Source organism: Colias philodice, chromosome 10 (assembly GCF_061535455.1).
Source record: "Colias philodice isolate Cphi_HAF_F1 chromosome 10, ilColPhil1 Martin Lab GWU primary, whole genome shotgun sequence".
Taxonomy (NCBI): domain Eukaryota; kingdom Metazoa; phylum Arthropoda; class Insecta; order Lepidoptera; family Pieridae; genus Colias; species Colias philodice.
The window spans coordinates 5,910,113-5,922,765 of NC_143095.1; the positions used below are offsets into that span (position 1 = coordinate 5,910,113).

The window sequence follows — 12,653 nt, forward strand, 5'->3', positions numbered from 1 at the left end:
TAAAGATTGATCACGAAAGTTTTAAAACGTCAAGAAATATTATCTGTGTTGATTGCGACCTTGATTGCAACAAAAATGAACCTGTCGCTTTTCTATTTCTATCTTGATTTCTATCAATTTTAATTGACACAAGTCATATGAATTGAGTTTGAAATTATTTTATTTATAAAATAATATTTATTATTTTGAACTATTTTCTTTTTAATTAAAATGGCAGAGAAATTTCCGGAGAAAATCGAGTTTATAGATGTTGATATCAGTCATCCTGATATATTGAAACGCCCTTGCAATCGTTTTAGAAGATGTCCAGTTATCGTCACATTATGTGAGTATTCAGAGCATACTCTGAGGGAACAAGATGCATTAACTTTCTAAAACTTTAAAGATGAAAGCATACTAATTCATGTTAATATAATATTCATAACGTACAAATCTGAATTTGACCACATTGCAGCGGACACTCAAATTACCCCTGTGGAAATCCAAAAATTATTAGAAGTGGGTATGAATGTAGCGAAATTTAAAATGTCCTTCACGACAAAAGGAGACAGGATTCGAATGCTCGGAAAAGTGGACAAAGCTGCATCAGCGTGTTGTAGTAAATTCGGGGTTCACGATTGGCCAGTAGCTACTTGCATCGAACTGAAAACGTGTATCGTTAAAACAGGACTTCTAGAAAATGTGCGTAAAATATTATAAAATGTTTAATTCATAATTGTAGCAAAATCAAAAATGTTGGTTTAGGTATCAATAGATGATTTTAGCGGGTCTGTTTAATAATATAATAGAACAGTTACGAATTTAAAACACTGATACCTGACGTAACAACGAGTGGTAAGTGGTTACTTCTCAAGAAGATCTGTGTCGCTACTGAAATGTTATTTATTCGTTTATATTTTGCAGAATGCAGATTTTATAGCATTTAAAGAAGGAATGCATGTAATCCTTACATGTAGACACTCAGATTACAATAAATGTAATCTAAAAAAGGTGTTCGTCGACAATCCCACTCTAGCCAAAGACATTAAAGAAGGAACAGAGATTTCCATTGGATCTGATGAAGTTATATTGAAATGTGAAGCTATTCTAGACGAAGAGAATATTAAATGTATTGTAGTCAAAGGTGGTCAGTTAGGTAATGTCTGTAACGTATGTGCCAGAGGTGTTGCACACGATCTATCAGTTATCAGTAAGAAAGATCTAGATATGGTTAAATTTGCTTTACAGTATCAGGTAACTATTTCTTTATACTTTTTAAGATTGTTACTTTATTTGGTAAAAGAAAGTTATATGATACGAAAGATTTTTTTTATCCCAATTCCCAAGTCACATAGAGTTAGGAAGTATGTACTTATATCCTATATTATTTTGTTTTAAGATCGATATGATAATTGTGAATTACGTGAGAAAAGCAGAGACTCTAACAGAAATAAAGAAGTACATGGGAAACGTGATAAGGCCTTTGATTTTTGGTGGTGTTTGTACTCAAGAAGGTCTGGAGAATATCGATGACATAATGAAGGTTGGATTAAACATTTCTTCAAATTTACAAACGCCTTTTTCGGCTTTTTCCAGAAACGAAGTCTAAAAGTCTCTTGTGAGCTTTAGGGATCAAAAACTACATTATAAACTTCCCCACATCTACATGAACAAACCACAATTATTAAACCTCAAATTATATAAAAACTATTGAGCTACCGTCAATGACAATACTTACATTTATTTATCTTTTTCAACAGCACAAAAAAATTGGCTTCATACGAAAATTTAACTTCAAAATGTTCACATATGGTCCGGGAGCCAGCAGCAGATTTTATGACCAAGTTCCTCTCAAGCGGTAATTAGTAAAATGCATCAAAGTATAGTATTATGAAGCCTCGTGAACGTCAGCTGGAGCTCGGTTGAGGGGAACAGCGGTTGTAGCCTCCCGTATCAGCTGACGGTTTTTCCACCAAGATACAGCCAGCTGACATATATATTTATCCACAGTTACATATAAGCTATCATCAGGTAAATTTTTGTTTGAGAGGAAATAACGGAAAATAAATTTTTCTTTAAATTTAACTTTCATGTTCGAGACACCAGCTGACGTATAATACACCATGTTGTAACCAGCTGACTATTTTTTTTCGTTGAGATATTGGGTTAGCTACAATTTGACAAATTTTTAGCTGAGAGGAAATGAATGAATGAATGTATTTTTTTTCCCATGTGCGTGGGAGGCTACAACCGCTCACCCCCCCAACCGAGCGCCAGCTGACGTTCACGAGGCTTTATAATACTATACTCTCATGCGTCTGACGAATTATCTCTTGAGAGGAAATAGTTAACCAAATTTGCACCTGGCTCCCTAACCAATATTTTGATTAACTATTAAGACTTCCAAAACATTTAATCGGATTGTAGCCGTTGTTTTTTATTGGCTTACATTTAGTTGTGACAGCGAAGTTTGGCTTTATCATTGTAATTATTTATAAAAGCACAACTTAACCGGCTTAATACTTTGGTATGTAATATTATTAACTGATTACAGATGCAATTCATTTAACGATCTATCTATTCTATATCTATTCTGCCCTAATATTGTCTTTGAATCTTTCAGAAGTCATCTTTTAGAAGTCACTCTATCACGATAAATTTTTATTTAACAATTAATTAAAAACGTCATACATTGATTATACTAAATAAATTGCTGAAAGTTCTATTACAAGCACACTCCATAAACGCAATAATATATTATTCTGTAAACGCGCTGTACGAACACCTCACCTAACAACTAACAAGAGGTCACCAAACTTAGAACGATGTTACGTCTTATGGAACAAGCATTGTGGCTTCACCCAACTTCACTAGACAGTATGTTCAACTTGCCGTCTCTGTGGACAGACTTTCTATAGATTTGTTGGTAAAGAGTGCAAAAACTAGTAAAGACTATTGGTACCTACTAAGGCTTTGTTAAAACAATTCATAGATTTTTTATCAAAGACCATATTTATTTTGGAGTAAAATTGATTTCCAGGAATGTGACGGTATTATACTATCGAGGGAATTTTTACCATTCGAAATAGATGTATCGCAAAAGTTTCGTTTAGCCCATATACAAAAATGGGTCTGCGGAAAATGTATGCAGGTAGTATTAATTTCATTACTTAATCCCAAACCATGATTTATAAAACATCCGAATGAATATTAAAAAAATACGTGATCCACCTCCTCTTGTTTGAGCTGTTTGTTATGAATTTTGAATTTATAGGTGTATATTTATACTTTTAAAATACAATTTTTTTATTTGTGTTTGATCAATTAGATTGTATACTTACCATTAAAAGAAAAATTCATGTAGGTAGTAATTTTTCTCAACTCGTGCATGTTCTTCTTGTATATTATCTTCCCTTTGTGTGTATTCGTTAGTCTCCTTCTATTTAATAATGGACATACGTTAAATCAGCTCCTTTTGTAGGCAGGTAAGCCGTTTTACTTATCCGGTGGAGTTTTCAAGGAAGCACTGAAGACTGGATTATTCTACGACAATGAAATATCAGACGTAGTGAATGCACTTATGGACGGAGTTAGTGGCTTCATTCTCAGAGATTGCTTCAACGTTGATAATACGTATGAAGTCCTGCATGCTATTAATGAGACCTGCTACTTTGTTGAACCCATTGTTGCTAGTAAGAGTAATTTTTGGAGGTTTCTTGATGAGGTGAAGTATATTATACTAGATTATGTTTATAAAAGTACATAGTAATTATATACGAAATGTATTTAGAAAATTGACATACGCATTCATAGAACTCAAAAATATCCATCAAACTTCGTTAATTTATGAATTCACTGTTTTCACATTTCTTTATATATTATTTGTAATAAATCGTTGCATGTACAAATGCACATTCTATTAAAATAATCACAAACTAATTAACAATTCTAATTTCATATTTTAAGGCAAAATCTCCTACAAACGCAGCCGAAGCGGCCGTATTGTCGTGTGCTTTAGTCGCCAACCAGACAAACTCACGAGTTATAATAGTACCAACAGTGACCGGCAAAACCCTGAAGGCACTTCATCGTATGAGACCCGCATGCCTAGTAATCTCTCTCAGCAAGAAGATCAGTGTTTTGAGGCTGTTACATACATATAGAAGCGTTGTGCCGCTCATGTATAAAGGCATGTAGGAGTTACCTAATTTTTAGGGCCAGTCCATATTAATATTGTTTGAAATAAATATACAAAAAATTTCGTTGATGGTAATTTTTTTATATCATCAAGGTAACAGGATAACAATACAAATATATTGTTTAACTAGATTAATTTCAAACTGTGAAACTAATCCTTGATTCGGAATTATTTGTAAATACATGTTCATACCATTTTACTCAAAAATACCTCTAAAATAATTTTCAACAGAACCACCAGAGTCATCGAAAAATTGGCAGGAAGCGATCGAAAAGCGAATCGACTACGCCATAGAATACGCGGTACAAAGGGGCTGGTTGGTGTACGGGGACATGTACGTGACGCTTCAGCGAGGGTCCGATGATAGTTCGTTCTGTGACACGGTCAGGGTGTGGATAGTACGCGTCTCGAAGAAACTGTTGGTCGAGTGAGTATTGAAAACATATAGGTAATGACATTCGAGAATTTTATATATTTAAATACGTTTTTAGATAATCGCTTGATAATTTTTATTAAAAGCGGGAGGAAACTCTTTTCAGATCTTACGCTTAATCGAATTTTGTTACATAATATGTAATTTAACCCTTTTTATTTTTCTTTTTTTACAGATGTAACGACTAAACAAACGTGGTTGAACGTAATTTGTGATGTTTTTATAGTTTTTTGAATTTAGATACCGATGTGACTTACAGTATTTTGTTAATCTATACATTACATTTAAATAGCGTTTTGTTATTATTGCAATAAAGTATGACATAGGTAATGTTTTACATTCTTTTTAATAAGCAATGGACGTCTTAATCAGTACACAATAATACATATTACCTAAGTATTTATTAAAACTATTTTAAAAATCTTGAAAATATATCCGAATAGAAAACCAACGTAGACCATTGTAGATAGTAGCGAATAGCGCGTGTCAAAATAAGAATTGCTTTTTGACACACGATACATCTAGCTTTATTCAATTTCTAACTACTATTCAACCGATTGTTAACAGTTTTCTATTCGGCCACACTGAAGATTTGATTTGTTTCCGAGAACAATTCGCACAGCATAAAGATTTGTAGCGATCCTTGTCAAGGGTAGCCCTCTGGAGCGTCCGAGTTTTCCCTATTTTTTATTTATCTCAATCCCCGTTTTGATCCCCTAATGGTTTTACCACAAATAAAACAAGCCTTTGTTTATTTTTCCAAGCCGTGTTTATTTACGTTGACGTTGTTAGCAACGGCTCTTGTTGTTTGCGATTCTGCTTAAACGACGCAAAATCCGTGACATTCAAGATAAAAAGATATCCGTTTTGAATTTTGAAATAAAATTTAAAATGAAATACAGCTATTTAAGGCTTGAGAACAGTTTCATTTTCTTATTTGTTTGTAAAAGTAGTAAAGTTAGGACATCGTAATATAAGATAATAAGAAATCTTAATGTTTTTATATGTTTGATCGATCAGCCGAGTTTGGTGGTTCACCTGATAGTAAGCGATCACCGCTCACCTTGAAATTTTGAATAGGAGGGCCACTTCAAATGCGGTACTCGCTTTAAAGGATTATAAAAGAATTGATGACGGGAATAAAATAATAGAATAGGAAGAGTAAGAAGGAAATAAGGAAATGAGCCTCCGGCCAAGTTTTCTATGGTGTTCACACCTGAATGAATGAAGAATATAAAAACATTAATACGACTGCGGTGTAGAAATAAAATCATGAACAAAACACAGGTAATGGGTTTACCTAAATTTCCGTAAATCTTCTATATAGGTGAACCAGAATCTGATGGCAATTAGGGAAATCAAAATTTTGAGTGTGCAACCCTAGGGAAAACGGACTGAACGATCTTGATACTGCTTATTTTTTATTTTTTCCTCAATATCATTACTCACATTACATAAGTGGACAATAGTGTACTTAATAATGAGATATCCACTTAATATTATGTAGGTACATACTTACATGTATAATATACAATTATACAAATTACTTTTATACAGGTAATACATATTATTATTTACACATAAAATATTTGTATATTCATTACCAGTATGCCATGTGAAAATATCGATATAATGATAATGTAGATCAAAACTGCATAAAATATTTTTATAAAATAAAATAAAAATAAAATAAAATTATGTTTATTCTCGTAAGTATTAACAGACACACATTATAAAATTTACTTGGACAGCTTGGACTTTACGAATAGCCGTATTGGAAACTCCTGTAATAAGTTTTCATAAAATTATATTCTAATCAACAAACAATATTATAGTTACCTACATATAATATTTTTTAATTTATAGTATCAAAACGGGTAAGTCCAATTTACCAATAAAATCTTCAAAATTGAAAATTGTGATGTGTTCGACCCTTCTTCATCGAATGTTTTTCTATACACATTATAAACAACACCTCTTGCTTGTGATCGCAGCGGCTTTTTCGACATTTTCGAAGATTTTTTAGACAAAATCCTAAAAATTATTCATCAACTGCAAAAAAGACAAATAATTTGACATCCAATTTGATAGTTGTCAAATAAGTTGCCACATAAAAATCTTTTATTTCTTAAATATAAATATGCCATCAGATTCTGGTAGACCTATAATAAAATTTATGACATTAAAAAAACTAATTCTTCTTTATGATTGATAGATACTTGTCATAATTTTGAAACTTCAAAATATACGTGCGTTTTAGAAGTGGATTTATTTTGTATCTTATATTTTTAATATTGAGAAATTATCATGGTTTGGCCAACTGAACACGATATAAAACTTGACGAGGTATATTACTACTTAACACAGCTATAGCTTTGCATTTCATTACTGTTCCCAAAAGGTCTAACAATCACTCACATTATTGTTATTTCAACTGAAGACATAAGAAATTCTTGTTTCGGATTTCAATCAAGATTTAAATAGATACCGAAGTACTTACTGACATAGTTATAATCAGTTCAACAAGAACTGCGTTAGTAGCTTTTCATTTTCAAGGCTTGTGTGTTATCCCCTACATTACCTTTACTTTCTGTCTGTCTATAATGTAGTTATTTTCGCGTAAACAATAATTAATTATAAAATTACCTGCTTAAAACGTGGGCTATCCAATTCACAGTGGAATTTCCGATAAATGCTTATTAAAGTCAAGCTTATATTTTTATAAATTTCCGACAGTTCGATGCTTTGGAGCTCCCTGGCCAGCAACTGTCGGCTGCGCATGCGTACACACCGCTCGACCATTTACTCAATCTAGACATAAAGGCACCGCCGGGATGTCAACGTCTCACGGGCATTATCGTTACAATGGGTAAAAAGTATTATTGGAAATTATATTTATTAGGAGGGTTTTATATAAAAATAAGGTCACGTGGGATTAACAAACGTTGCTTACGTATTCATTGATATTTGGTCCACATTTAGAAGAGTATTTTGAGAACATATATCTTTAGATTGAAACCTACCAGGTTACCTTGAAAAAATAAAATAAAAAAATAATAATATCCTTCGTGTTATTCAAGGGTTTAAATGACTATATACCAAATGCATACCTACATTTTACCGAAAGCTTTCAATTCATATTTTAGGTCGTTCAACAAACAGCATCGAAGTTTTAGAAAAACTGATATCAGCAGGCATGAATATTGCCCTGTTGAACTTGAATTTTGGAACGAAAGAAGAACACATAGAGACTATAAAAATGCTCAGACAAGCAGCTAAGAACTACAGTATTCAAATGGGTCGTAACTATCCATTAGCCATAGCAGCTAGGTTGCCTGGTCGAAAGATCAGAACGGGGACCATTGCTGACGTATGTTGTATAATTATTTCGCTAGCCGCTCGTCCCTACATTCATGTTAAATTAGACGAGTAACTTTAAAAATTTATTAGATTATTAAACGGTAATTGTAGTTTTAAGTAATTAATTTTCAAAATAGGCTATTTCGGGCTATTTTAAAACAACGCTTTTGTAAAAGTAATTATTATCTATCACAGATAGTATTTAAAAAGATAAATATTAATCGAGTTTGAATTGAAATTTAAATTTTTTCCTAACGTAATGTAACCTACTTAATGTATTTAAGCCAATGAGATAATTACTCTGTATTTCATTTAAACTAATTATCAAGCCTTCACAGCATTGAAATTTCTTGAATTAAGTCTCCGAATATTAAGTGTCCTAACAAGATTAATGAAGCGCCGCTTAAGTGAATGCGTCTAGATTCCAAGTATTGGATTGCTTCCAGAGTTACGGAGAGACAGTAGAATTAAAAACAGGAGATACAGTAAGGCTAACTACAGACGAAACTTATAAGGATCGATGCTCCGTTTACACGATATATATAGACTTCATGTACTTCTCGGATCAAGTAAAAAAGGGAGACTACGTCCTATTAGACAATGAAACTATAATGCTTAAAGTTGAAATGATTTCTGCTACTACACTGACTTGTAAAATTGAGAGAGGTGGATTGTTAGGCTCTTATAAAGATGTGTTTGTACCGAACGTTTCCTTAGATATGCCGAATTATACTGATAAAGATAAAGAATATATCAGCATGGCTATCTCTAATCAAGTAAGAGAAAGAATACATTTAACTTTACATTTGTTGATTAATTAATAATTAATTTGAACAACCCCATTTTGGTATAACTAGATACCATTATTACATCTAGATAATATCACTTTCTTTTTATATAAAACCATTATTTTATTGTGTCATATAAAAGAACAAAGTCCTTAAAACTGCAGCAAAGTATACTAAATAAAAGAAGGTATCTCTCACTTCAGCTGGACATTCTTATCGCGTCTTTCGTAGACTCGGCTAATGCGATTACGGAACTCAGGCATTTAATGGGTGAGAAGGGAAGGAAAATAGCCATTGTCGCCAACATCCAAACTATTGAAGGCTTCCGCAACTTTGACGACATTCTAGCGGTAAGTGCTAACTAATGGAATACTGTGGCAGACTTTCGCGTAGTTTTAATGCAACTAGTCACCACGATGCTCTTAGAAAAATCATCTTAGTCATGTCACATGTGGAAGTTTAAATAGATATTTGTTCAATCGCAAAAGTTTCTCATTGACTCGGATAGTTGGGAAGTACGGTTATAATATTATACAAAGTTTATCTGGCAACATTTTAGTTCTTTAGATGTTTGTCTGATTGCTTATTATTTCAAGTGGGAACTTATTTATCAATTTTCCTCTATTATTTATATTGTGAAATAATTCAGATTACAATTATGTTGTAATAATTATGTTGAATATATTGCTAACCTTCCGCAAAATAATGAAATTGTTAATTTTATTTCATCTTTCCTCTTTGTTCGATTAAATTATTTTTCAGATCAGCAACGGAATAATGATTACGAGGCAAGAATTGGGATCGGATATCACACCAAAAAAATTGGTCATTGCTCAGAAAAATATGATTGCACGTGCTAACAAGGTTTTCATTAAGTTCATTTATTTAAATAGATAAACGATACGATACAAAGTTGTGATTGACTTTATTAATAGTGGACATTTAAAAGTATCATAACTATTTTTACCCGACTGCCAAAGAAGGAGGGTAATGTTTTTCGAGTGTATGTAAGTATGTATGTATGTCTTTTCCTTTGTGACCACCTGTAGCCTAAACGGCTTGATGGATTTTGATGTATGAGGTATCGTTAGATTTGTCTTGATTACGGGAGTGTCATAGGATACATTTTATCCTAAAAGTCCCACGGGATAAAGACATAATAATATTTTTTCTAAATTTCCCTTTAAAAAAATATGTATGCGGTATCATTAGATTCATTTCAATCACTCTTTTTTTAGTGTGCAGTCGGGTATTTTGTTTTTTTAATAATTTACTTGTCTTCATATATATTTTAATTATTTATTGGCAGGCAAATATTCCTATTTGTATCAGTGCACATCTCCTTAGTAGCATGAGGTATAAGAGCGTGCCTCTTCGAGCCGAACTCCTCGACATTGCAAACTGCATCCTCGACGGTGCTGATGCCCTGGTACTCTCCGCTGAAACAGCGGTTGGCCAGTTCCCCGTGGATACGGTTATGTGCCTAGCCAGCGCATGCAAGGAGGCAGAAGCTTGTATGTGGACTAAACAGATTTTCCACGATTTAGTGGATAAGGTATTTTCGTCTTTACTGTACAGTATATAAATAAGATTTTATTTTACTTGGTCTATCTTTCTCTATGCTGTGAGGAATACTCGATAAATAATACAAACTTATTAATAGAGTCCCTATAATCCTATCCCGGCCTGTCAATCTTTTCATAATAGACAAGAGTTAATAATAATCGATCAAGACGATATTGAACACATAATTCTAATAATTTTACATATTTTTTATAGGTATCAATTTAAGTATGTTGTTATATTTTAAGCTTGAAACTAACGTAGAATGATATAATTTAACAAAACATAATAGTCTAGTAAATATTGGGTCGTATATCCAGAAAGTCACGACAAAAAGTATTTAAAAGTTGTGCGAAAAAGCTTCCCGTTTTTATTTTTTGCTAACCACATAAAGTATTATTTGTCAGGTTAATCCAGTAATTCTCCGTGTTTGTCATTATTTTCGATTTCTCTTTTATCAGCTACAGTACACTGTGGGCATCAAAAATAAATTACAGCTGAGCACATAAATAAGCATTAAGTCGAACGAATAACGTTATTTATATTGTTCCATGTGTCTTTATTCTGTTTTAATTCATATTGCAATAAAGGAAAGCTTTAATAAAGTATTCAGACACATAAACAATGTAAATTTATTCTGTATTTATAGTAGGTACGTACTTACAATTTGTAATTTTTAAGACACTCATTAAAAAATATTTAAGCATTGAAATATTTTTTGAAGTGAACATTCTTTAGGCGCGTTGTGAGTAAAATTTCATGGCAATACCGTCACGTCATGGGGTAGGGTGATAATTTTGGTATCTTTGAATCTTGCCAAAGAAGTTTCACTTTTGACACGTGTTCTCGCACACACGCTCCTTTTTATGTACTAGAGCCGTATTTGCTTCTGCTTATTAGAATTTTCATGTTGGTTAAATTTCTTTCCTTTAAGACGCCAATACCCTGCGACCAATCAACTGGAGCGGCTATAGCTGCTGTACTCGCAGCGCAACGTGCCATCGCAGCCGCCATAGTAGTCGTGACCACGTCAGGCAAAACCGCACAAGTCGTATCCAAGTACAAGCCTCGATGTCCCATCATTGCAGTCACCAGATACGGGCCTATTGCAAGGCAGATGCATTTATGGAGGGGCATTATGCCTCTTATTTATGAAGGTAATTGTTTAATTTTAGCAGTGGAATAATCACTCATAATGTATGTCAGATGTATAGCCAGGATAATTATTGTATGTTTACAATTTTCGTACCAGTATCAAACCTCCCTTTTTGTAAAAAGCTTCTCAATATATAGTCCAGTGAAACTCGGAAATGTTGTTGCACTACATAACACTAACGCTGTCCACGACTGTGTCACTTTAGATATCTTTATTGGGTGCAAAGGTCCAAATGCCAACACATAATTCAGTCCAATTCAGCCGGTTCCAGCAAGTCAGGTGTTAAAACAGAATGCCTAATTGTCAAAGGAATTGAAATAGGAAAAAAACTCCGACAACGAGAGAGCACATTCCGACACAGAATTATTGCACTTGTGACAGTACAAAAAGGCAGTGTACAGAACACTGTTTTTTGTAGAAACTTGTAATAATGGAAAGGGTCCTAATATAATTAACGGATTGCAAGCAAGCAATCAAGAACAATACCTTTATGTATCATTTTTATTTGTAGCGGCTCCTGATGTAGACTGGCAAACGGATCTAAATAACCGCGTGACTTTTTGTACAAAATGGGCCATGGAACAGGGCTTTGTTCGAGTTGGCGATCCCTTGATCATTGTCTCAGGGTGGCGACAGGGCGCAGGTTACACGAATACTATGAGAATTATGTATGCTGAAGCTGATAACGTGTAAAAACCAAATTATGAATATCATCATCATTACCTATCTCATAATAATACAACATTAAAGTTCTTTGTAAAATGTATAGGTAATCTATGTAGTACCCTAATTTTCATAATTTACACTACATACTTACAGAATAAACAATGATTAGATTTACAAGAATTGTTTGTTTAACTTGTAGTAGTCTAGTCAAAGTCTCGTCAGCTCTATTTCAAAGTCAAAGCACTAGTGGAATTTAAAATCAAAAAGCGTAATCGAAAGCTCTAGACGTCCTTTGGCGGTGTCTACATAGTGAATCGGAATATTCAGGTGACAAAACATCGGTGATCAGCGGCAAAGAGCTAACTGCGCTTACTGGCCGGTCAGCCAATTTGTAGAACTCACTGAGGCAATCAAATAGAATTTATGTAAGCCTTTATTGAATAATTGAATAACGGTAGATGCCATGTATGTTATTTTAATGTAGTGAGGTGAGGCAAATTTATGCGTACC

The 12,653-nt window shown here is 33.2% G+C and overlaps 2 protein-coding genes across 2 annotated transcripts; both read left to right on the plus strand.

The window, feature by feature from the left end:
• Positions 1-210: 210 nt before the first annotated feature.
• Positions 211-4,869, plus strand: LOC149485204 (pyruvate kinase-like). Its single transcript, XM_089699606.1, has 9 exons — positions 211-325; positions 455-681; positions 904-1,233; positions 1,379-1,522; positions 3,020-3,130; positions 3,461-3,703; positions 3,946-4,168; positions 4,409-4,604; positions 4,786-4,869. Exons 1-9 carry the CDS (start codon positions 211-213, stop codon positions 4,796-4,798), a joined length of 1,602 nt encoding a protein of 533 aa, XP_089555732.1. The 3' UTR covers positions 4,799-4,869.
• Positions 4,870-5,900: 1,031 nt separating this feature from the next.
• Positions 5,901-12,206, plus strand: LOC149485205 (pyruvate kinase-like). The gene is made up of 9 exons (XM_089699683.1): positions 5,901-5,920; positions 7,316-7,479; positions 7,757-7,980; positions 8,417-8,746; positions 8,962-9,108; positions 9,521-9,622; positions 10,068-10,313; positions 11,256-11,478; positions 11,989-12,206. Exons 1-9 carry the CDS (start codon positions 5,901-5,903, stop codon positions 12,168-12,170), a joined length of 1,638 nt encoding a protein of 545 aa, XP_089555809.1. The 3' UTR covers positions 12,171-12,206.
• Positions 12,207-12,653: the final 447 nt, after the last annotated feature.

Bases quoted from the DNA above. Each gene is read 5' to 3' on its own strand.
- LOC149485204 (XM_089699606.1), top strand. From the start codon at position 211: ATGGCAGAGAAATTTCCGGAGAAAATCGAGTTTATAGATGTTGATATC. The intron at 326-454 runs GTGAGTATTCAG...ACCACATTGCAG, and splicing joins TCCAGTTATCGTCACATTAT to CGGACACTCAAATTACCCCT. The intron at 1,234-1,378 runs GTAACTATTTCT...TTTTGTTTTAAG, and splicing joins AATTTGCTTTACAGTATCAG to ATCGATATGATAATTGTGAA.
- LOC149485205 (XM_089699683.1), top strand. From the start codon at position 5,901: ATGGGTTTACCTAAATTTCC. The intron at 7,480-7,756 runs GTAAAAAGTATT...TTCATATTTTAG, and splicing joins GGGCATTATCGTTACAATGG to GTCGTTCAACAAACAGCATC. The intron at 11,479-11,988 runs GTAATTGTTTAA...TTTTATTTGTAG, and splicing joins TATGCCTCTTATTTATGAAG to CGGCTCCTGATGTAGACTGG.